Source organism: Scyliorhinus canicula, chromosome 2 (genome assembly GCF_902713615.1).
Source record: "Scyliorhinus canicula chromosome 2, sScyCan1.1, whole genome shotgun sequence".
Lineage (NCBI taxonomy): Eukaryota > Metazoa > Chordata > Chondrichthyes > Carcharhiniformes > Scyliorhinidae > Scyliorhinus > Scyliorhinus canicula.
The window spans coordinates 264,305,466-264,331,600 of NC_052147.1; the positions used below are offsets into that span (position 1 = coordinate 264,305,466).

At 46.0% G+C, this 26,135-nt stretch overlaps 1 protein-coding gene across 2 annotated transcripts in view; it reads left to right on the plus strand.

The window, feature by feature from the left end:
- The window catches only part of tfcp2l1 (transcription factor CP2-like 1), a 52,601-nt gene that overhangs the window by 20,174 nt on the left and 6,292 nt on the right, over positions 1-26,135 (plus strand). Inside the window, exons 8-14 of one of the 2 annotated variants that reach the window (XM_038790035.1) lie at positions 1,444-1,554; positions 11,813-11,901; positions 16,156-16,204; positions 18,044-18,137; positions 20,219-20,309; positions 21,758-21,864; positions 24,598-24,740. In XM_038790035.1, the coding sequence (XP_038645963.1) occupies positions 1,444-1,554; positions 11,813-11,901; positions 16,156-16,204; positions 18,044-18,137; positions 20,219-20,309; positions 21,758-21,864; positions 24,598-24,740 (684 nt within the window). The remainder of the gene's footprint in view (positions 1-1,443; positions 1,555-11,812; positions 11,902-16,155; positions 16,205-18,043; positions 18,138-20,218; positions 20,310-21,757; positions 21,865-24,597; positions 24,741-26,135) is intronic. The other variant, XM_038790036.1, reaches the window with a different exon arrangement.

A 26,135-nucleotide genomic window follows, 5' to 3' on the forward strand; every position in this document is an offset into this window, starting at 1 on the left:
AAACCCCCACTGTTGCCAGTATTCTGAACCATCCCGTGATCTCCGCTAACCAGCCCCCTTTCATTATGGATAGGAAGCTCCAACCTTTGCCATGCTGAGTAGCGATGAGGTACAGGTCTCCCTCTCTCTCTCTCTCTCTCTCTTAACCCCCCCCCCCCCCCCCCCCCCCCCCCGCCATTGCAGCCCCTCCCTACCCCCAAACAATGATCGTATATTCCTCAACAGCTGATTCACGAGCAATATTGACTGCTGAATTGTGCCAAGATTTTCACAATGGGACCTATCAGTCATATTACATTTCCTGGAAACAAGATTCCCCCCCCCCCCCCCCCCCCCCCCCCCCCCCCCCCAATCCACTGCTGTGGTGTTCCCAGGTCCAACGTTATTGGTGGCCTCCAAAGAGGCAGCCACGAACAGGTGCCGGAATGTGGCAGCTAGGGCTTTTCACAGTAACTCCATTGAAGCCTGCTTGTGCAATAAGAGATTATTATTATTACAGGCATTGTTAGGGTGAGTGCTGACTTCTGCACACCACATTGTTCCAGCTGGAGCTCTGAACTGGTGTCTTTTCCCGTTGTAGTCATGGCAAATCAGGAGTGGGGAGAAGATCCCGGTCAGGCCTTCATCTGAATCCCATTAGCAGGATGCCAATTACTTAATTAAGAGTGGCACGGTGGCACAGGGGCTAGCACTGCTGCCTCAACGCCAGGCAGCCGTGTTCAATTCCGGCCTCGGGTGACTGTCGATGTGGAGGTTGCACGTTCTCCCCATGTCTGCGTGGATTTCCTCCGGATGCTCCAGTTTCCTCCCACAGTCCAAAGATGTGCCGGTTAGGTGGATTGGCCAGGCTAAATTGCCCCTTTTTGTCCAAAAAAGGTTAGGTGAGGTGACTAGGTTACTGGGATAGGGTCGCGGCGTGGGCCTAGGTAGGTACTCTTTCCAAGGGTTGGTGCAGACTCGATGGACTGAATGGCCTCACTTGTGCAGAGATTCTATGATACAAATCAGTTTCATGCCGGCCTCCAGCGGGTTTGCTGATCAGTCACGGCAGGCATCAGTGGGCAATCTAGCAGGAAATTTGATTGTTGGACTCCTGCCAAATTCTAAACCCCCTGCTGCCCGCCATTGAACCCCCTGGGCAGGGCCATGGGTGAATTCCACCCTATATTCAGCCAACCCAGCTCTAGAAACCACCTTAACTCGCCGTATCCCTTATTCTTTTCTCTCTTTCCGGAATCTGCTCTAACTAGAACCTGAATACACTTTGCAGGATATTGTTTCAGGAATATTACTGAACTGGGTGGATAGCTTTCCTCATGGTTGAGTGGAAGGCTCGTGTTTGCCTTGACGTTTGTTTGGTATGTTGTAAAGACAGGAGGTTTGACTGGATCCTGGGTTCCAGTAACAACGGAGTATGGTTGTGATGGGTCTGTGTTTTTAAAGCCTAAGGGAGCTGATCGAAAACTGAAAACTGACCGGGAAAAGATAGAAAAGCGAACAGTCCAAGAACGAGAAAAATACCAACGTTCATGTGACACAACAATCCTCACCCAGGTAGGGATTCTACTGCACAAGCTCTGACATCGAGACATCATTTATAGATAAATTTATAATGTACTAGACTTCAAACCTAATAGCCACCTTTCAGTGGGCTGCTGTTGACATGATACAATGATTATTGATAGACCATGGCCGGGATTCTTCCGGAATTGGCGGGGCGGCCCGTACTGGTGCCAAGAGCGGCGTGAACCACTCCGGTGTCGGACCGCCCGGAAGTTGTGGAATCCTCCACACTTCCGGGGGCTAGGCCGGCGCTGGAGGGGTTGGCGCCAAAGGGCGACCGCCAGCTGACGTGAGTTGGCGCAAGCACAGCACCGCCGGCGCATTTCCGGCGGATGCGCAGGGGGTTTCTTCTCCGCGCCGGCCATCGCGGAGCCTTACAGAGGCCAGCGCGGAGGGAAAGATCGGTGGGCCCCGATCGCGGGCCAGACTACCATGCCCCCCCCCATGCACCTCCCGAGGACCCCCCCTAGATGGCCGACAAACCAGGTCCCGCCAGGATGGACCATGTCCATTTCACGCCGGTGGGACTGGCCAGGAACGCACGGCCGCTCGGCCAAATGGGGCCCGGAGAATTGCCAGGGGGGCCGCTGCCAATGCCCCCCCGACTGACGTGACGTGATCCCCGCCTGAAAACTGGTGCCGGAGAATATGACAGCCAGCGGAGGGGCAGAAGTCACGCTACCCCCCCCAGCGATTCCCCGACCCAGCGGGGAGTCGGAGAATCCCGTCCCCTGTGCCTGTTGTCAGTGCTGGCTAAATGTGGGCACTTATTTTCTCTCTGGCAAGTTTACTTGCCATTATTTCCGACTAACAAAGGCAGTGATCTGTGGGAAAACCATCTCACTGGCATCAAATTACTCACCGAGAATGTTTACTTTCAAATCGATTAATGGCAATGAAAGACCATCAAAACGGAGCTACATCTCCCTGTAAACACATGAATCATGAAGTGACAGTGCAGCGATTTAGGTGGCTATTTGCTGCTGGAACTGGTCCTTTCATTCTCTCGGATCTTCCATCCTGTGTTCAGCCTGGATAAGAATGACTAGCAGGAGAAGGAAAAAGCATAGAAAGTGCAAAAATTAGTGGGAGACTAGATGTCTGGGAAATCTTTAGGGGGCAACAGAAAGCTACTAAAAAAGCTATAAAGAAGAGTAAGATAGATTATGAGAGTAAACTTGCTCAGAATATAAAAACAGATAGTAAAGGTTACTACAAATATATAAAACAAAAAAAGAGTGGCTAAGGTAAATATTGGTCCTTTAGAGGATGAGAAGGGAGTTTTAATAATGGGAGATGAGGAAATGGCTGAGGAACTGAACAGGTTTTTTGGGTCGGTCTTCACAGTGGAACACACAAATAACATGCCAGTGACTGATGGAAATGAGGCTATGACAGGTGAGGACCTTGAGATGATTGTTATCACTAAGGAGCTAGTGATGGGCAAGCTAATGGGGCTAAAGGTAGACGAGTCTCCTGGCCCTGATGGAATGCATTCCAGAGTGCTAAAAGAGATGGCTAGGGAAATTGCAAATGCACTAGTGATAATTTACCAAAATTCACTAGACTCTGGAGTGGTCCCGGCGGATTGGAAATTAGCAAACATGACACCACTGTTTAAAAAAAGAGGTAGGCAGAAAGTGAGTAATTATAGGCCAGTTAGCTTAACTTCGGTAGTAGGGAAGAAAGGAAGAAATAGCGAGGCATCTGGATGGAAATTGTCCCATTGGTAAGACACAGCATGGGTTCATAAGGGGCAGGTTGTGCTTAACTAATTTAGTGGAATTTTTTGAGGACATTACCAGTGCCGTAGATAGCGGGGAGCCAATGGATGTGGTATATCTGGATTTCCAGAAGGCTTTTGACAAGGTGCCACACAAAAGATTGCTGCATAAGATAAAGATGCATGGCATTAAGGGTAAAGTAGTAGCATGGATAGAGGATCGGTTAATTAATAGAAAGCAAAGAGTGGGGATTAATGGGTGTTTTTTGGTTGGCAATCAGTAGCTAGTGATGTCCCTCCGGGATCAGTGTTGGGCCCACAATTGTTCACAATTTACATGGATGATTTGGAGTTGGGGACCAAGTGCAATGTGTCCAAGTTTTCAGACAACACTAAGATGAGTGGTAAAGCAAAAAGTGCAGAGGATACCGGAAGTCTGCAGAGGGATTTGGATAGGTTAAGTGAATGGGCTAGGGTCTGGCAGATGGAATACAATGTTGACAAATGTGAGGTTATCCATTTTGGTAGGAAAAACAGCAAAAGGGATTATTACTTTAACGATAAAATATTAAAACATGCTGCTGTGCAGAGAGACCTGGGTGTGCTAGTGCATGAGTTGCAAAAAGTTGGTTCACAAGTGCAACAGGTGATTAAGAAGGCAAATGGAGTTTTGCCCTTCATTGCTTGAGGATGGAGTTTAAGGCTAGGGAGGTTATGCTACAATTGTATAAGGTGTTAGCGAGGCCACACCTGGAGGATTGTGTTCAGTTTTGGTCTCCTTACTTGAGAAAGGACCTACTGGTGCTGGAGGGTGTACAGAGAAGATTCACTAGGTTAATCCCAGAGCTGAAGGGGTTGAATTACGAGGAGAGGTTGAGTAGACTGGGACTGTACTCGTTGGAATTTAGAAGGATGCGGGGGGGGGGATCTTATAGAAACATATAAAATTATGAAGGGAATAGATAGGATAGATGCGGGCAGGTTGTTTCCACTGCTGGGCGAAAGCAGAACTAGGGGGCATAGCCTCAAAATAAGGGGAAGTAGATTTAGGACTGAGATTAGCAGGAACTTCTTCACTCAAAGGGTTGTGAATCTATGGAATTCCTTGCCCAGTGAAGCAGTTGAGGCTCCTTCCTTAAATGTTTTTAAGAAAATGAAATGAAATGAAAATCGCTTATTGTCACGAGTAGGCTTCAATGAAGTTACTGTGAAAAGCCCCTAGTCGCCATAGATAAAGATAGATAGTTTTTTGAAGAATAAAGGGATTAAGGGTTATGGTGTTCAGGCTGGAAAGTGGAGCTGAGTCCACAAAAGATCAGCCATGATCTCATTGAATGGCGGAGCAGGCTCGAGGGGCCAGATGACCTACTCCTGCTCCTAGTACTTATGTTCTAATGTTTTCGGAACACAATGCAACAAGTGATTTATCTCCCTTCTGCAGTCTGATTCTTCATTGTTTTAGATACGACTCACGACAGTCGTATCACCCACAAATTTATAGATTGAGTTGGAGTTAAATCTTGCCACACAGTCATGTGTGTGTAGGGAGTACAGTAGAGGACTGAGCACATCCTTGCGGGGCCCCGGTGTTGAGGACTATTGTGGAGGAGGTGCTGTTACCCACCTTGACAGATTGCGGTCTGTCGGTGAGGAGGTCAAGGATCCAGCTGCACAGGGAGGGGTGAAGTCCAAGGTTGCAGAGTTTGGTTATTAGTATTGTTGGGATAATGGTGTTGAAGGTGGAGCTGTAGTCGATGAACAGCAGTCTGACGTAGGTGTCCTTGTCACTGACGTGTTTGAGTGTTGACTGTGGAACCAGGGAGATAGCATCTGCTGTGGACCACTTGCAGTGATAGGCAAACTGCAGTGGATCGAGACCGTCTGGGAGGTTGGCATTGATCCATCTCATGATTAGCCGCTCAAAGCATTTAATGATAACAGACATCAGGGCCACCGGTCGGTTGTCGTTGGGGCACGCTACATTGTTCTTCTTTGGTACTGGTATTATGGTGGCCTTCTTGAAGGAGGTGGGGACTACACAGCGTAGGAGTGAGGTGTTGAAGATATCTATAAATACACTCGCCAGCTGATCTGCGCTGGCTCTGAGTGCTCGCTCAGGGACCCCGTCGGGGCCCGTCGCTTTCTGTGGATTCACTTTCAAGAATGCAACTCTTACATCTGAGGCTGTAATAGTGGGTATGGGTGTGTCCAGGGCTGTTAGGGCGGGTGGCACTGATGCATTTTTAAAATTCTGCTGAACTCTCCATCCTTTAGGACACAGCATTCAAGAAAGGAGGGAGAAAGAAAGCAGGAAACTTTAGACCTGTCAGCCTAACATAATAAAATTGCACCTCCAGTGTCCAAAGATTATGAAGATAGGGCGGGAGAGTGGGCCTAAGTAGTGTGCCCTTTTGAAGGGTTGGTGTAGACTTGATGGGCTGAATGCACTTTAGCGATTCATTAGAACAAGGAAGTCCGGTGTTAAGGGGGACAGCTAGGAAAGAGTTAAGGCCACAGTCCGATCTGCCATGATAGTATTCAATGATAGGTTCGAAGGGCCAAATGGGCCACTCCTGCTTCTGGTTCTTATGGCGGTATAGTAATAAATTTATTCCCCCCTGGTTTACCAATTGTATAAATAGTTTCCCCTTATTAAGATGCTGTAATTTTGGGGGTTTTACTTTTACTCACAGTATTGACACAGAATAACCAGGTTGCCACACCGCAGATGTAAGAGTTTATCGCAGAGGTGTTGCTTGCTCACAGTTTAAGACAGAAGTGGGGAAATCTCCCAAGTGCCTCTGGTGATGTCACCATGTAATCATGTGACACATTATACAGAGGGCATTAGTTACAGTACCTAACATTCCTCCCCTTTACTCCTGTAGAGCGATAACAAATATTATCTTAATATTAACTTTTACTAATAGTGAACAGTGATGATTTAACCAAGTATTGTTATGATACAAGTATATAATATATACTCATCAATACAAGCGTATTTCAGGTAGACATCGGTACCGTTTAGGCAGAATCCGTCATTCAGGAGTCTTTGTTTTCTCAATCTGTTCCACACTTGGCTCAGGCACATCATCTAATAAAATTGGTTCTTCTTCAGCTTCTACAGATGCTGTTGGTTTAACTGCATTGTAGAATCTGAACTCGACTCAGTCATGATCATAGGTCCATAGATTTCCAAACCTTGGGTGTCAGATGTTGGCTTTCAGATGCCAACTCTGTAAATTCTCTTTTCAATGTGAGGGTTTAGTTGGTGTGACTGCTCCAAACTCTCTCCTCAACGGTTTGCACCGTCTAAGAAATAGGCCCCATCTTTGCGAGTATAAATCAGGGGCTGGTTTAGCACAAGGCTAAATAGCTGGCTTTTAAAGCAGACCAAGGCAGGCCAGCAGCGTGGGTTCGATTCCCGTACCAGCCTTCCTGAACAGGCGCTGGAATGTGGCGACTAGGGGCTTTTCACAGTAACTTCATTTGAAGCCTACTTGTGACAATAAACCATTTTCATTTTATTTATTGTGGCAGGTACCCACTTCTCACTTGAAGAGTAGTTTCTCGCTAAAACTCTTTCTCCTTGTTCAAAACTCTTGGTTCCGATGTTTGCTCATGATGAGTAACTTGGTTTTGTTGTTGTCGCTCTACAATGGTTGTAGTGTTGGGCGATAAGAGCAAATCAAACTTGGGTCTCAATTTTTGTTTTAAAAACAATATTGCCGTTGAGTTTTGGCATTATATGAGAGACAACAGCACCCACTCCATGGGGTGATGCATCACAAGCAGGTTGTATTTCCAAATTATGAACACAGCATTCAATTTTGTCAGCACATTGTTACTTAAGTATTTGCCTCTTCGCAGTCTTCTGTTCAAGTCCATTGTTGGTTCACTGATAATGATGTCTGAAGTCGTTTTAATATGGTATCAAGATTTGGAATAAATTTTCCATAGTAATTAATGAGTTCCAAAAAAGATCTCAGCTGCGATACATTTTGCGGTTTTGGCACATTTATAATCACAGTCATCTTATTCGGTTCCTTGTGGATTCCTTTCTTATTAATTACATGGCCAAGGTCACGTATTGATGATTGAAAAAATTCACATTTCTCTCTCTTTTAAAAAAATATTCTTATTCTCCTTTTTCACTTTTTCTCCCAAATTGACACCCAACAATATACAAAAATCAGTAACGAATGTAATGCCAATCCGAATATCAATAACAACGATCCCATCCTCCCACCAAACCCACAAATATTAGCCCGCATGTTAACATAAACAAATGACAAAAAGGAATCAGGAATCACCCATAGTCACCATTAACACAAACAGTCCCCCTCCCCCCAAACCTGCCAGCACCCCCCCCCCCCCCCCACCCCCCCCCCCCCCCCCCCCCCCCCCCCATGTTCGATGCAATCCACTTCATGAATAACGCCCATGAAGTGTAGAAACCCTCCATCCTTCCCCTCAGTTCAAATTTTACCTTTGCAAGCGTCACAAATTCGAGCAGGTCCCCCCGCCACATCAGGGCACAGGGTGGAGAGGTTGTTCTCCACCCTAACAGGATCTGCCTTTGAGCAATCAATGAGACGAAGGCTACAACATCGGCCTCCGCGTCCGTTTCCAACCCCGGCTGGTCCGGCACCCTGAATATGGCCTCCTGAGGGCCCGGGCCCAGTTTCACGTGCACCACTTTAGAGATTACCCTAATAACCTCCTTCCAGTAATCCTCCAGCTTTGGACAGGACCAAAACATATGAACGTGGGGCCCACATATTCTACCCCCTCAAAGAGCCGGCTCGCCCTCGCCCTTGTAAGGTGTGCTCTATACACCACCTTCAGCTGTATCAGCCCCAACCTTGCACATGAGGTGGAGGCGTTCACCCTCCGGAGCACCTCACACCAGAACCCCTCCTCTATACCCTCTATCAACTCTTCCTCCCGCTTTGCCTTGATCCCTACCAGCGGCGCCTTCACCTCCTCCAAAATAGCCCCGTAAACCGCCGATACTACTCCCTTCTCCAGTCCCCCTGTCATCAGCACCTCCTCCAGCAATGTGGAAGCCAGCTCTATTGGGAAGCTCTTTAACTCCTTTCTGGCAAAGTCTCGAACCTGCATGTATATAAATATTTCCCCCTGCTCCAGCCCATACTTTGCTCCTAGCTCCTTCAATCCTGCAAACCGACCCCCAAGAAACAAATCTTTTAGTGTCCTAATTCCTTTCTCCTCCCATCTTCGAAAATTTCCATTCTACTTCCTTGGCTCAAATCTATGGTTCCCCGAATTGGCATTTCCCTTGACACATTTCTCTCTCTTGATGTGAAGATTGTGACCTTCAAAACGCTCCAATGTCTCTGCTAAATTCTTTAGGTGCTGCTGTTCAGTCCTGCCAGTAATTAAAATGTCATCCAAATAACATTGAACACTAATTGAGGCCACTATGAATTTGGCCCATGGCTTTTGGAACAGGGCCAGTGCAGACCTTATTCCGAATGGTAGGTGCTTGTACCTGATCAGTCCTTTGTGTGTTTCAATGGTTAGATGTGGTTGCGAGTCAGCTGCTACCTTCATCTGGAGGAATGCTTGGGACAAATCTATCTTACTGAACTTTTGTTCACTCGACAATCCAGAAAAAATGGCCTCTGTTAATGGTAGCGGATACTGGTTGGCACACAGCACTCAGTTGATTCTCATTTTAAAGTCACCACAGAAACTTATTGCACCATCTGGCTTGATAACTGGAACAATTGGGGTTGCCCAATCGCTCATCGTCACACTCATAATCATTCTATCTTTGATCAATTTGCCAAGTTTTACTTCGAATTTTGGATTGATCACATATAGCACAGTTCATGCCTTAAAGCATTTAGGATTGCTGTCAGGTTTTATCTTCAGCGGGCCTCGACACTGATCATTTCCCTTAAAATGTTTTCAAATATCTTGTACCTTTCGAAGAGTTTCTGTAATGTGTTCCTTCAATCACCCAGTTGGTTCACAACTTTCCAATTTAGTTTGATTTTGTCCAACCATGCTCTTCCGAAAAGTTCCTTCAACCACGTGTAATGGCAATTTTTTAGATTAACCATTTCCTACAACTTGCACCTTGACAGGTTCTCAAAATTATATCAGACGGTTTTATTGGTACGTTCTTGAGCTTTTGTTAATATAATTTTTCAGAGATAAGAGACACAACGGCTCCCGTATCTACTTCAGTTTTAATTTTGTTCCCGTTTAGTTTTGGTGTGTGTCATCTTGCATCGAGAATACACCGAGTTTTAGTTCTTTAATCCCGTAAACATTGTGTCTTCATGGAAGTTTTCATTGTCTGTGGTCATTCTGTAGATTTTTTATGGATTTTGGTGTGTTCTTGCGTTTACCCATCTTCGAGGTTTGAGGATTTTGTCTGGGCTAGCAAGCCTGTGTTATTTTTTCTAAAATATTTTTTTTTAAATATTTTTTTATTCTCTTCCTTTTTCACATTTTCTCCCAAATTTATACCCAACCATAAACAATAATCAGTAACGAATGCAATGTCAATCCCCATACCAATAACAACGGTCCCATCCTCCCACCAAACCCCAGACATTGACCCACATGTTAACATAAACAAATGACAAAGAGGAATCAGGAATCACCCATAGTCACCATTAACACATACAGTTCCCCCTCTCCCCAACCCCCCTAATGTTCGATGTGATCCAATTCTCAAAAGTGCATAATGAATGATGCCCATGAATTGTAGAATCCCTCCATCCTTCCCCTCAGTTCAAATTTGCCCTTTTCAAGCATTAAGAATTCCTGCAGGTCCCCCCGCCACGGCAGGGCACAGGGTGGAGAGGTTGAGCTCCATCCTAACAGGATAAGCCTATGTTATTTGACCTTTCTTGCCACAATTACAACATTTGTTTTCTTGACACCAACATTCTTGTAGCAAATTCCCCAGCTGCCGCCCCCCCCCCCCCCCCCGCCCCCCCCCCCCCCCCCCCCCCCCCCCAGGTATTCTTGCATGTTGAGAGATCATCTTTTCTCTGTATTCACCTTGTTTATTTTGGTGCCAGTTCCAAATTGGGAAGCTTCTTTTGCTGCCAATTCCACATACACTGCTAATTCAACAGTATGTTTGAGTGATAGGGAACTTTCTGTCAGCAATCATCTCTGGATTGTCTCATTTCATAATCCACACACGAGTCTGTCTCGCAGTGTGTCCTCCATCTGTTTTAAAAAGAGGTGATTTCAGCTGTAACTCTGCTGTATCTTGGGTACTTTGCGTTATTTTTTTCTCTCTCTCACTACTGAGTATGAGGATCCAATGCTGCAGCTGCCATATGCGAAGGCGCACAGGTGGAGAAACTGCCCAGCTCGATAAGTAACCCCTTTCTTTACAGCCTAACTCCTTACTTCCTGGCTTTCTCTTTCCAAGAAGGCTTTTGTTTCTGACTCCACTGATTTGTGCAAGTCGACTGGCACCACAGTCGACACTCTGGATGAAAACATTTTCCTTTTTCCCGCCTAGTAGTGATGGCTCTTTCTGGTAGATCATGTAACGGCGAAGACCATTCTTATAAAAGGACAATGGGCGTTTTTTGGAAACCCCGGTATGAATTGATTTTGAGGAGTGCTAACTCTCTTTAAATGAGTCAACGTGATATTTCGAATTAAACCCGTATTGAGTGGATTGCTGCCGCACAGAAAAAATTCCAAGAACAGTCCTGAGTGCGCTCTATCGCATTTAAAACTAACGTGCACTCCCACCAAGGCTAGAAACCGTGGGCGGAATTCTCCCAGCCTCCGCGCCAAAATCGCGATCGTGTGGGGGCGGAGAATCGGCGTTGACGCCGAAATCCGGCGCGACGCTGCTCCCGCGATTCTCTGGCCCCTGGTCTACGCGGCGCGGGTAGGGGAGGCTATTGACAGAGGCCTCCGTGGCGATTCTCCGATGAAAACTGGCCGAGTTCCCGATGGCGTGGTTCTAACTATGTTTTGCCTGTCGGGAACGGCCAGTGGCGGCCGCCCTGGTGGGGGGCGAGGGGATCGTTCACTTGTGGAGGGGGGGGGGCTCATGGACGGCCAGGCTAGATGGTTAGATTCTGACATGTTGGAGGTGGTTATTGCCTGACACTTGTATGGTAAAAAAGTTGCATGCCATTTATTAGCTTAATATCCTTCATAAAGATACAATTTTCTTAAATTTAGCTGGATTAAAGTCTTTTTACATGCGTAGCATGATTTTAATGTATTTGTGTCTGAATCCCTTACAATCTTTGTCAAACTGTCCTCCTACAGTGATTTGCCTATCCAAACCCTTTAATTTCTCAGCTCCTCTACCCTTTTTGATGGTTTATAACTTTAAAAAAATTTTGTTTGGATACATAAAAATACTGCAGCAGTTACTCTTCACATTCTACACATGACCAACCAGAGGAAAAACTATCTTCTTTTTCATTTTGATAGAAGAATATTAATACAATGCTGGATGTTGAGAGATGCCAACTGAACTCTGCTCCTCATTCTTCTTTGCAGTGCTCTCCATGGCCTGATGCCTCATACGTTAGTAGTACTCCCTGCATAGGTTACCACAGCTTGCCTGCCAGCTTTAGTGTCAGTGAAGGGTATGTACCACATTATCTACAAAATCCCCTTTGTCACTGCATTGGCCATGTAGGTTTTAAGCAATCAATGTCCTTATTTCAATAATCTGGCTCCGCTGAATGAGTTGCTGTGTGAAATGGAAAAAAAAAATGAAAATCGCTTATTGTCACAAGTAGGCTTCAAATGAAGCTACTGTGAAAAGCCCCTAGTCGCCACATTTCGGCGCCTGTTCGGGGGGGGGGGGGGGGGGGGGGGGGGGGGGCTGGTACGGGAATCGAACCCACGCTGCTGACCTGCCTTTGTCTGCTTTAAAAGCCAGCTGTTTAGCCCTGAGCTAAACTGTGCAGCTACAGGGATGAAGTTGTGGCATAACCATTGCATACATTTGGCATAATTGGAGGCCCTCAAAACCACTTTAATCTTTGCCTTTGCAACTGTGGTCTGAATTTGGGGTTCCGACTTTGCACTGTCTTCTGACATAACTGTTACGTGTCACACGCTGACAGTATTTTTGATTCAGGGTGGAGAAGAGATAGAGCCTGGATAGGTTTTTCATCCTGGCTTGACAAAAGGCACTGCTTGGAGGGGCTCCTATGTGTAGCGGTAGCCTGTGGATATCACCTGAACTTCAAGTAGCTGCAATTTACTGGACCGATTTAAAATGAGAAATCCTAACCCTTAGCCCTCAGCCCCATGACATAAAGGCATTGGAGCAGAGTTTTAAAAAAATCACCAGCGGAGATTGTTTGGACTCCAACCAGCCTCCAAAAACATGGGGCTGGATTATCCACTGTTGGGATTCTCCGTTTCGCCTGCGTTCCAGGGATTTCCCGACAGCGTGCGGCTGCCCACAATGAGAAACTCCATTGGCCGGCAGGCGAGATGGAGAATCCACACATGGTCATCAAGACACCCCCCCCCCCCCCCCCCCCCCCCAACCCAACCCCCAAATTGCCTGAAAGCACTTGAGGTTTGCTGGGGTGGTTCTTCAGAAAGCTTAGTCACCTTCCAGAACGTTCCTGTATTCACCACTGGAATGCAGGCAGTGACATTTGCCATGGTATTTAGTGCAATGAAGGGCGTCACTGTTGAGTGAGATTGTGTCCTCACCTTGTTTTTTTGTTATTTGTTCTGCCAAGGGATGTGGGCGCCCTGGCTAGGTCAGCAATCCCTAATTGCCCTTGAGAAGGTGGTGGTGAACCGCCTCCTTGAACCGCTGCAGTCCCTATGGTGTAGGTACGCCCACAGTACTGCGAGGAAGGGAGACTGTTATTTTCCAGCAGAGACAGTGGATCAGGAGCAGAAATGCTCCTACCCTAAAACATCCATTTACGTCAAGACCAATACTGGCACAACCCTCGTGCCATTTTGCCTGAGAGCAGCTAATTTAACGTAGACCGAGGATTAAACCTGTCAACTTGGTGAGCCCCATATTTCAGTAGTACATTAAACCACTTGAGGGAGCATTGCTGCTTTGAAGATTATTTAGTCTTTATTGGATGATATTGTTCCAACAAAACAGTGATGAAGAAATGATTTGTGTTGAAAATCTGGTTAATCTCCTATTTTTGAACCTCTTGCAATATTCTCTGGATTTTTGTGTGCTGAAGGAAGCCACCCTATAAATATTAGATACATTGGTGGTCATCTGCCAAAAATCCATAGAATCCCTACGGCGCAGAAGGAAGCCATTCGGCCCATCGAGTCTGCAGTAAAGGGCAATTTAGCGTGGCCAATCCACCTAATCTGCACATTATTTTTGGACTGTGGGAGGAAACCCACGCAGACACAGGGAGAACATGCATACTCCACACAGTCACCCGAGGCTGGAATTGAACCCGGGTCCCTGGCGCTGTGAGGCAGCAGTGCCACCGTGCTGCCCTTAGAACAATTCGCTGGCTGGGTATCGAACCTAGCTAATACAACCCCACTATTTAAAAAGAGAGGTAGAGAGCAAACAGGGGATTATAGAGAGCAGTCAGCCTGACATCGGTAGTAGTTTGGAAAACAGTGCCAGGATTGGGCGGAGTCAGCATGGATTTACGAAAGGGAAATCATGCTTGCCAAACGAACCGCAATTCTAGCAAGTGGGTGTAGTTTATTTGTACTCTCAGAAGGCTTTTGACAAAGTCCCACATAAGGGACAGGTGTGTATGATTAAAGTGCATGAGATTGGGGGCAGATGGATAGAAAATTCTTTGGCAGACAGGAAAGAAAGAATAGGAAGAAGCAGGGTCTTTTCCGAATGGCAGGTGGTGACTAGTGGGGTACCGCAGGGATCAGTGCGGGGACCCCAGCTATTCACAATGTATATTAACAAATTAGCTGAGGGAACTAAATGTAATACCTAGGGTTATCCATCTCTGCGATTGGGAATCCGGAGCGCGGCCAAAAATGGGATTGGCGCCGGGCGGCAAACCCATCCCCCAGCCAGGCTGCAGAGGGGGCTTCCCCAGGTTTCCTGGGGATTGGGTGGGTGAGGGCTTGACCCTGGGGCCCACCCCTGGGATGTAGGTCCCATGTCTGTACTGCCTCTTCCAGTCCTGAGCAACCTGAAGATCAACCTCGGAATGGTGATCTCGGGCAGCCCTCTGTTCAACAGCATCATCCTGGTCAGACTTTTTAAACTCTGAAGTGGCCTCCTCGCCCTGAAATACTCTGCGTAACAGCTGATGAGCAGTCCAGGCAGTTCAGTGAATAATCGATGCAAGAACATTTCCCCAAAATATCATCTGCTCTCTCAGCCCTAGGCCTTTGAAACTGTAACTTTTTGAAGTTCCACAACCTTCCTAGCAAGCCTACAACACTTGAAAAGGCTTGAAATCCCTGGAGATCCCTTGAAATGCGAAGCATCTATTCAGTTTCACAGAGCAGTATTTTCAGTAGCCTGTGACTAAGAACTTAATGGTTCAGTCAGAGCTGCTAGGGAGCTTGTTTATTTACCTTTCCCTTCATGCTTGAATGTATGGCAAGTGTCCTCATTGATCCCAACCACAATATTTATAAACACTCTTGTTAAGATTAACTAGTTAACCAAATTGATTCTTGGGATGGCGGGACTGATAAATGGGGAGAGATTGAGTTGGTTAGGATTATATTCGCTAGTGTTCAGAAGAATGAGGGGGCTCTCATAGAAAACTCTAAAATTCTACCAGGACTAGACAGGGTAGATGCAGAAAGGAAGTTCCCAATGGTGGGGGGTCACAGTTTGCGGATATGGGGTAGACCACTTAGGACTGAAATGAGGCGAAATTTCTACATCCAGAGAGTGGTCGGCCTGTGGAACTTGTTGCCACAAAGCAGTTGAGGAAAAAAAACATTCAGCAGGATTCTCCGAACCTCCGCGCCAAAATCGCGCTTCGCGTGGGGGCGGAGAATTACCAAAAATAGGCTCCCAGGTACGTGATTTTCTGGAGACCGGAGAATCGCCGCCATTCGCACACGCGTGATCGACGTGGCGCCGGTCGGGGCCGTTGGAAAAGGCCTCCCTCTAGGATTCTCCGCAATCGACCGGCCGAGTTCCCGTCGGCGTGGTTCTAATGTTGTTCCACCCGGCGGGAACTCGGAGTCGTGGCTAATACGGGCGTTATGGTGGGGGAGGGGGCGTGGGGATCAGACACCGGGGTGGGCCTCGACGATGGCAGGCCCGTGAAGGGGGGCCACCGATCGGCAGACCATCGTGATCTGGGAGCAATTATCTTCCTCCACGTGGGCTCGCTGTGTGGCTCCGTCATGTCGGCGGCATCCAAGCTAAGGTGGGCCGCCATGCACATGTGCGGCCGCGCGATGTGTAGAGCAGGGCCCCGCCAGCAGCCAGAGCTGCGGGACGCACGCCGGGGTCTTGCTAGCCCCCTGGAAAATGGGTAACCACCCCGGACTTTCAAGGAAAAAGTCTGGAGTGATTCTCACCCTTTTTCCAGCAGGGGTGGGAACTTAGTCCCCCAAAGGGAGAATCCCGCCCATTGTATGTTTTCAAGAAGGAGTTAGATAGATCTCTTGGGGCAAAAGGGATCATAGGATATGGCGGGGAGGCTGGATCAGGCTATTGAGTTAGATGATTGGCCATGATCATAATGAATTATGGAGTAGGGCCGAAACGCCTCCTCCTGCTCCTATTTTCTGTGCTTCAGTTTGGAATAATATGTAGAACATTTAGATCCTGGATCTTACTCAAACCTCCTTAGCCACACTCTTTGTATTTTTTGCTTGTCTCCTATGTGTTAACGTAACTGCATCACCACTCATAAACTTTTCTTTTTGTTGTACAACCTCAGAAATTGGTCACCAACAAGCCAGGAAGAGCCATTGTCGCTGAGCTCCGATGTAAGTACTTGTGAAATAATGATCACGTCGTACTTTTCTCTTAACCTTCCACAGTCCAAAAGGATGCTGCCCGTGTCCTAACCGGCACCAAGTCCTCTTTGCCTGTCACCTCTCTACTCGCTGACCCACATTAGCTCCCCGTCAAACAATGTCTTCATTTTAAAATTCTCATCCTTGTTTTCAAATCCCTTCCTGCCCTCCTCCTTCCCGATCTCTTTAATCTCCAGCCCCACAATACTCTGAGATATCTGTGCTTGTCTAATTCTGGCATTTTAATCATCCCCAAATTTCATCATCCCCAATTCCAATCTTCAGTTGCTGAGCCCCCAAGTTTTGGAATTCCCTTCCTACTCCCCAGGGTGGTGGGTGCCGGGAACGCTTTACCAGCGGAGGTGGTAGAGGCAGGCACGATAGCATCATTTAAGAGGCATCTAGACAGGTATATGAACGGGCGGCAACAGAGGGAAGTAGACCTTGGAAAATAGGAGACAGGTTTAGATAAAGGATCTGGATCGGCGCAGGCTGGGAGGGCCGAAGGGCCTGTTCCTGTGCTGTAATTTTCTTTGTTCTTTGTTCTTACTCCACCTCTCTACCTCACTTTCTCCTTAAGACACTTCTTAAAACCTACCCCTCTTTGTCCCAGCTTTCCTAATGGATCGAAAGCTCCCAAGGAGTGGTGATTACCGTCAGACTGCCGCCCCAGTCATACTTTTCCCTGTCATGCCAGAGCTCCGCGTTTCCTGCTGGGACGTCTGATTCCGGTTTCTCCAGAAACGTGGAACAAACCTTCAATCCAACTGCTTACTCCTGGATCATTGGGGAAGACAAACCGTGCTCTCTTTTTATGGCATCAGCTGCCATATTCTAATATGTATTCACCATCACATTGTAAAGTTTGGAATTCTAAATATCCTTTAAATGTGTCAGTCAGTGCATGAGTGCCTGGGTGAGGGTTAAGGTGGATGATGAACTGGGTAAGGAGGTAGGGTGGGTAAGATAAGTGAGTAAGGGGGAGAGTGGGTGAGATAACTGGATAAGGAGGTAGGGTGGGTGAGGTAAGTGGGTGAGGGTTAAGGTGGGTGAGGTAACTGGATAAGGAGGTAGGGTGGGTCAGGTAAGTGGGTGAGGGTTAAGGTGGTTGAGGTAACTGGATAAGGAGGTAGGGTGGGTCAGGTAAGTGGGTAAGGGGGAGGGTAATTGCTGGGTAGGGTGATGAGGTTGATTCAGATTGGGTTGGGGAGTCGGGTGGTGAGATTGGGTTAGGTCAGGTCGAAGTGGAGTTGGATGGTCAGTTCAGGTCATGTTTGGGGAGAGTTGGTAAGTTGAGGGAGCATTAGGTGCCGAGGTCTGATCATGCCAGTTTGGTGGGGGTAGTTGGGTACAGTAGTTAGGGAGTTCAAGGGGGAGTTGGGGTGTCAGTGTGAGTGATTGCAAGGTCAATATCCAGTTACCCCAGAGTTAGACTAGGATTTCCAGTCTACTGTTTCCTATTCGGCTTGGTAAGTTGGAAGTGTCCAAAGTCTCTGACTCCAACTCCGAATTTGGGACTTTTTTTTGTTGGCCCTGGGAAATGGGAATTTCTCACTGGAAGTTTAAACTTCCTGGGAAATTTCCACAGCGTCAGTATGTTGGGGCCTGCAAGGGGTCCAGTAGTGCATTATGTCGGGTATATCCAATCTCTGACAATCTGGAGACTGGAAGATGTGGACCAATATCTCCTTGTGGCTCGGCATTGCATTCCAAAGTTCATGTGAAGTGCCTTGCGATGTTAAAGGTGCTATATAAATATTGGTTGTTGGTGTTTTTAATGGAAGACGTCTTCTTCTTTTTGCAATGTAGTACTTGTTGGCCACAACCTCTAGCCAGGATGCACAGCAGTGGCTGCACAGAAATCGCTTCTCCGCATTCTGCCAGCTATTTTTCAATTTTTCAGGTGAGCTATGTTTTGTTTTCACAAATCTTGAATTGTTTGAACCTTGTCATTTGCTCAAGGCTGAGGTGGACTTACACTATTGGGGGTCGTGTGCGCTCCCTCTTTGCGGGGCCCCATGTCACACCTTGCCCCTGGTGATGTCGAGCCCCTCCCCCAATGGCACTGAGCCAGTCCCCCAATGCCGCCTCTGCTCACCTCTCGGCTCTCAATCAGGTGGTCAGGCCTCGACCCTCTACGACTGGCTGCCTGGTTACTACTGCTGGCTATCTGACCTGGTTTCTGCTCTTTCGGGCCCTCACCACCCGGTCGGGTTGCTGCCCAGCCCTCTCACTCTCAGCCCTGCCACTGGTCTCAGGCTCTGGTCGGGTCCCTCTGCTCCTTCCCGAGTCCCCGAGACATGACGCCAGTGCTTACCTGGCCTTCTTCGCACCTCCCGACTGCTGCTCTGCTCACCTCTTGGCTCTCGCCTGAGTGGCTGGGCCTCAAGCCTTGATAAACGTGTGTGCTGCTGTCTGGTTGCTGCTGGCTATCTGGTGGCCCGTGTTCTTTTTGCTTGGCTTTATTTGTTCGGCAACTTTAGAGTTACTAAGGTTCTGATTTATGTTCACATGGTGTTCCCACCACAATAGTCACCTCTCCGAACAGGCGCCGGAATGTGGCGACTAGGGGCTTTTCACAGTAACTTCATTGAAGCCTACTCGTGACAATAAGCAATTTTCATTTCATTTCATTCATTTCCATATGGGGCCCCCCCCATTGACCAGGGCTCCGCACTGTGTTTCATTGAAAGTCCACCTCTGCTCAAGGCCCACAGTAATAGCTTATCCCTGGTGTTCCGAGTTTTAATTCTGGATCAAAGAACTGCTATATTATTAATCAACAGAACTTCATAACTGATTGGTGTCACTAAATTCTCTTGTGTCTCCTTTTTAATGCTGGATGTTTGAGAGTAAGGGAGAAAGGGGTGGGCAGCGACACTCGCCTCCGTGAAAAAATAAATATAAGAGATCCAATTAATGTAGAATTAACACTCGCTGTCTCCCAACATAATGCCAACATTTAATTCTACAATTCATTTTGATGGATAAGAAAGAAAGAAAAGGGGCTGGTTTAGCTCACTGGGCTAAATCACTGGCTTTTCAAGCAGGCCAGCAGCACGGTTCGATTCCCGTACCAGCCTCCCCGGACAGGCGCCGGAATGTGGCGACTAGGGGCTTTTCACAGTAACTTCATTGAAGCCTACTCGTGACAATAAGCGATTTTCATTTCATTTCATTTCAAATGGCTGGACTGTCCTTTCTGTCTTGTCTGTGAGTGTTAAGGTTGAAGACATCATTATACTGCACAACCAGAACAGGCATTAGAATGTCTTCTGTAATTTGGAATTTTTTTTAATGTTGGAAAATATTCTCCTTTTATGAAGGTTCTCGCTACGATATTGAGTCCATCAGCTGTCCTTCAAAATGCTACACTCTGCTTTGTAAATTAAAAAGAAAAAGTCGCCATAGTCCCAGATGACCATAGGCTGTTTTCCCCTTTGCGGGAGAGAGGTGACTGGTGGTGATTTAACCTGAGAATTACCACAGCTCAGGCGAGGGGCACAGGTTGAGAAAGCGGGGTCTTCATGAATAACCTCAGCCGTACGGGAATTGAACCTGCGCAGCTGGCTTCGCTCCGCATCACGAACCAGCTCTCTAGCCAACTGAGCTAAATCGGCCCCCGCTTTGTACACTTCTGTGCTCCATACTGAAGCTCCTGTGCGATTCTGATGAAATGTTATGGAAAGTCCATTACATAGAAACAACGGCATTGTGGGCTAGATATCATGATACCTAATATATACACGGGCTTCTCAAACTTGTTATCCACCTTACTGAAAGTTAAACAGTTACTATTCATCTCACTGAAAGTTAAACAGTGGCGCAAGAGCCTAAACTAATCCAGTATTTTTGTGTGCTCCATTCAATTAAACTTACATGAACTTGCATTTACTTCCAGGGACAGACTTCCATCACACATAACATGCCTTTAACTTCTTCGCAGTTTGCATGCTTACATGCATGTTCTAATGAATTCCTCAGGTGCAGACTTGTTGAAAATGTCTAAGGACGACTTGGTCCAGATCTGTGGTCCTGCAGATGGAATCAGACTTTTTAATGCAATCAAGGGAAGGTGCGTTACGCAAAACATTTTGTCATAACCTTCTCTGTCTGTTGTAAAACCAGATCTTTAAACAAGTCATGCTGAAGCATAGAATTAGAATCCTTTGTTGCAGATGATTTTCCCTTCGAATTCCAATCACAATTTCCTATCTCCTTCAGTCCCAATTTGTGAATATAGTTTCTTGAGAGGCTACCTTTTCAGTAACTTCATTGTGCAGAATTTAATGAAGTCTTGTGGCTCATTGATGGTGCGTGCCTCTTACCTCTGGGCTAGAAAGCCTAGGCTCAAATCCTGCTTTAGTTCTTGTCGGCCATGGTGGGAGGGTTCATGCCACATCCAAACAAGTTGATAATCTAGCTGCTAATCCTTCCAGAAATGCCCGTGGCGAGCAGGAGAAATTTCTGATCTGGCATGCTTAATGCAGAGCGGTGCCTTTCAAGCAAGAGCTATTTGACTGTCTCTTAATACTGAGAGATGCCAGTGGTCCTTTGAGATCTGTGGCTAATAATGGGTGAACTCACTTTCCATCATTTACCAAATGCTCTCACAACATTCAGTCTTTGGCTGGTTGTTTTTTCCCCATCCCCTTGTTCAATGAGTACCACTGCTGAATTCCAGTGAGAGTTGGCATTGCACAAGATACAGAAAATGGCATAAAAAACATGAAGCCATTTTGAGCTACTGAATGATTTTTTTTTATTTTATGCTGTGTGCACAGTTGGTTTACATTGAACCTAAGATAATTTTTCTTCATCAGCTTGGAGTTGGGGGGGGGGGGGGGGGGGGGGGTGGCGGATTTAAAGGGGATGAAACAGTATCTAGTTGAGGTGCCTTCCTGTGTCTGGAGTCTGACCTGACTTCACAATGTGTTTTCATTGGATCACTACAGGGCAGAAGGAGGCCATTTGGCCCATCGGGTCTGCACTGACCCTCCGAAATAGCACCCTACCTAGGTCCACTCCTCCCCCTATTCCCATTGCCCCCCCCCCCCGCCTAACCTTTGGACGCTAAGGGGCAATTTAGAATGGCCAATCCACCTAACCAGCACGTCTTTGAACTGTGGGAGGAATTCGGAGCATCCAGAGGAAACCCGCGCAGACACGGGGAGAATGTGCAAACCCCACATAGTCACCGAATGCTGGAATTGAACCTGGGTCCCTGGCACTGTGAGGCAGCAGTGCTAACCACTGTACCACCGTGCCACCCATTTTTCTGTCAGTTGTAGTTGAAGAAAAGCTGAGTTTGAGCAATTCTAACTTTGCACAAAGCTACTTTAACATAAATTATTTTGTGCATTGATATCTTTGTTAATTTAAATGTAAAAGGTTCTCTCCTGCTTTGAAACATGTCGTAACTTTGTATCCACTGTGATCCATGCCTAATATTGCAGTATGAAACTAATTTTGGTTTTAAAATAGTGAAATTAATAATGATACTTCTGATACTTGCATTTGCAGAAGTGTGCACTCAAAGTTGGTCATCTATGTGTGTCAGGAGACTGAACAAAATCAGGAGAATCATCAACGGAAGCGAGAGAGCATCGAAGGAGTTGGCAGTTCATGTGGTGAGTTTTGTTCCTGGTACGTTTTAGGAGGAATGAACTTTTGTGAGAGCCTGACAGACCGAGAAGGTTGCTAGATATTTCAAAGAAAAAAATAAACTTTTCTTCCCCGAACTCCACTCCCCCGGCCCAAGGGGCTGGTTTAGCACAGTGGGCTAAATAGCTGACTTGTAAAGCAGACCAAGGCCAGCAGCACGGGTTCAATCCCCGGTCCAGCCTCCCCGAACAGGCGCCGGAATATGGCGAATAGGGGCTTTTCACAGTAACTTCATTTGAAGCCTACTTGTGACAATAAGCGATTTTCATTTCATTTCAATTGCTTGGCAGCACTGCAAAGCCTAAAGGTCTTGCTTTCAGATTTAGGAATTTGCTTTAGTTCCCAAGCCATTCCAAAGCACATGAAGAAGAAGAGAATATTCCCATTTTTGCATGTTTGCAGAGGTTAGTTTGTTTCCACAATGACAGTGAGCCAGTAGCTACTGTGATAACTGTTGTCTCACCTGGGGAAGAGCTTCAAAAATGTGACAGGATGTAGCAACTCCAGCAATGAATGTTTTCATTGGGGTCAGAATATTCGCAAAACTGTTCAGCGCTGTATTAGGTAACTGATGAAAAGGACATTGATAGCATAAAAGGGTATTAAAGGCATTTGGAGAGATCATGACCGATTAAGTGAATGGGTTAAGGAATGGCACAAAGCATTTTAGCATAGATAGGTGAAATTGAGATACTTCGCAAGAAAAGGAGCTGTATGCGCAGAATGAATGAGTGACCATTTAGCAAAGGTGTGTGTTTATTGACTATACTGTAGCTACTCAATCAACGTGAATTATTTGGGTGTGATTACCGATCATAATGGAGATATAGCAGCTGGAATATGTCTCAAGTACATTTGGTTATAAGTTGAAATGAATTATTAACTCTGTAGAATACGTTAGCAAAGTCAGAGGTTATTGTCCAGAGCTTTTACTTTGAGCATTACTGTTCTGGCAAAAACCTTGGATTGGCAAGTTGAGAAAATTATCAGATGATGCTGGGGCTCGGCCTCAGAGCTGCGACGAGAGACTTAAAGAAACCTTTTTTTAAACTGGAAAGGGAAAGGGGACAAAATTTAGGTCTTGGATGATTGACACAATTAGTATGAGCAGAATATGTAATTTAACCTTTAATTGCAGTTCGGGGACAAGCACCAGACTAGCAATCCTTAAACAAGACTAGCGATTTGTGTTATGGGCCAGGGTTTAGAAAACTCCAAAGTATATTATGGAGTTCACCTGACCTATATCTGTTGAATTTGGCTAGGGTGAGCACACGGACCTGCCTTTCAGGTGTTATTCAACAGACACCTTAGGCGCTTTTAATCAAAAATACAAGCTTTATTCTAAGAATTTAGTTAACATTTGTATAAATACACACAGCAAGAAGTTCTTACAACTACAAACACAAAGACCCCACACAGCTACAGTAATCTATGCATAACCCTTAATGAACTCCCCCTTAACTGTTCCAATTCAATAATAAAATCCAAGTAAAACGAGAAACCATTTCCAAAGGCGTGGCCCAGCAGACGGCATTCTCACTGGTATTAGACTTGTTATTGATACTCTGTTCCCCTTTCCAAACAGATTTGAATTCCTTCCAGAAAGCAATTATCTCTTTTAAGTTACCAAGCAGTCTGTAACAGCTTTTAAAATGATAATAGAGAAAAACACTTCTTTCAACCAGTTCAAATCAATCCAAACTCAAAGCAAAAGTAAAAAGTCACAGAGCCAAAGCCCAGCTCCACCCACACAATGACATTGCTGAAGCCATGTGATAAAACAAAAACATTTCTTAAAGGGACACTCACATGACATTTGGAAGAGTTTTCTCACCCTGCCCATTTGTGGGATATACTTCTGGCGAAAGTATTAATGTACCACTTTTAAATAAAAGCTGATTAAATATCCATTTCATTAAAGGGATCAAGGATTGTGAGGTAAGGAATGGGATGTTACTGAATGGGTGGGGAACAACCAGAGTTTTTAGTCTACATGGGACTGAATGGTAAAAGAAAGGTGTCAAGATCCTGTAGAGTATCTGGAGTCAAGGAAGAGTCAAGAGGGGCAGCACGGTAGCATTGTGGATAGCACAATCGCTTCACAGCTCCAGGGTCCCAGGTTCGATTCCGGCTTGGGTCGCTGTCTGTGCGGAGTCTGCACATCCTCCCCGTGTGTGTGTGGGTTTCCTCCGGGTGCTCCGGTTTCCTCCCACAGTCCATTTTTTAGTACATAAAAAGTACTGTAATGCAACTGAACACTGTCACAATGCTGGTCAATTTATTGATTACTTGTTACAAAATCCTACAGCAAAACACATTTTTATATGATCTGGAATGCATGGCCTGAGAGTATGGTGGAGCCAGGTTCAATGGAGGCTTTCAAAAGGGAATAATTATTTGAAGAGAGAAAATCTGCTGGTCTTTGGGGAAAGGGTGGGGGAGTGGGACTAACTGATCTGCAATTACTGATACCTGGCATGGGCGAGGTGGGCCGAATGACTCCCTTCTGTGCTGGGCCATTCTATAATTTCATGGAGGTCTCCCCACACCCACAGTATCATGCATCAACACGAGTCAGTATCATCAGGAGAAGTGGGGCACAAAAAGGGGGGGAAACAAATTCCAACTATTTAATGTGTCTCTTATTTGAACTGTTTTTTTTATGTGATGAAATTCTTTTTCCTGGTTTCCTCCAGTATACCATGCAATCTTTTTGGAAGAGCTGACAGCGATAGAATTAACTGAGAAAATAGCAAATCTGTACAGCATTTCTCCGCAACAGATTAACCAGATCTACAGACAGGGACCCAGTGGGATCCACGTGCTTGTCAGTGATGAGGTGAGATCCAAGAGAGGTCCATGCACAGAACTGAAGCTGAGACAATGGTCGACCTGGTTTGAATGCTCTTGAATGGAATTGGTTTGGATCGAAATTGAGAATTCCAAGATATAGCTCTTCACTTACCAGTGTGTTTCTTCCAGCATTTGCACTTCTGAATAGGAGACTGGAAGAAAGTGTTCTTTGCGTCCTTTTCTTGGAGTGGCATGGTACCACAGAGGTTGGCACTGTTGCTTCACAGCTCCAGGTCCTAGGTTTGGCATTTTAATATATATTGTTGAGGGAAACTATGCCCCTTTATATTATACAATTTATTAGCCCTTGGACAAATTTTTAAAAAGTCATATTTCCTAATTGCTCTTAAGAAGCTGCTTTCTTGAATAGTTGGAGTCCTTGTGGTGTAGGTACATCCACAGTGCTGTTAGAGAAGGCACAGATAAGTAAATATACTTGATTAATGTTTGCCCATTCCTCGCCTCTTTTCTGCTTAATGTTTGAAGTTATTCATTATTCAAAGACAACCTGTTGGTTGCAACAAGGACATCAGTGAGGATCTAGCACTTGCTAGATTGTCATAGGCATTCTCACTTAATAGGATGGTGACTTTTTCAATTAATTGTACTTTATGAACAGCTTATTGCAACGTGTTTAACTTCAAAATGTTAATGTTTACACAAATGCTATACAATTGGCAAATCACTTGTGGGGGAACATTGTTAAGCATTTTTTATTCAAAAGAAATATTCCTAATGAGCTTGCAACATGATGAGCCCTTAACCTTTGCTGTAAATTCTGCTGCAGTCATTAAGATGCATTAAAATGAGTAGAAACGTGTACTTTTAAAAGTTTGCAATGCATAGAGTGATGCCCTCTCTCCAGTCCTCCAATTCAGTTATGCTTCCGTATCCTTTCTCCATCTTGATCCCATCTTTCTTTGAAGTGAGAGAGCAGTCAGGTGATTTACTCACATGTCTTGTCCTGGGCTTCTGGTGGGCAGGGGTGTTCTAATGCTGTTTAACAAAGGGGTGAAAGGTTATCAGGGGTAGGCAAGAATATGGGGTTGAAGCAACGATCAGATCTGCCATGATCTTATTGAATTACGGAGCAGGTTCGAGGAGGCGAGTGGCCTACTCCTCCTAATCTGTATGTTTGTACAACTGCAATGAACAACTTCAGGTGTAGAAAACTAGGAGGGGAGGATAAGGAAAATGGAGGAGGCAATCCTTTCTACCATTCCAAGGCTCTTTGTTATAAATTAAAACTGACAAATTGAACCTGGGGCCGCTTTCTGAACTACCAGACTGCCTTCACTGTATTTGCTCTGTTACTAACCTTTGGATGGGTGAGGTGGAATCTCCGAAGCTTCTGATCAGTCTGGCCTCCCAGATGAAGACT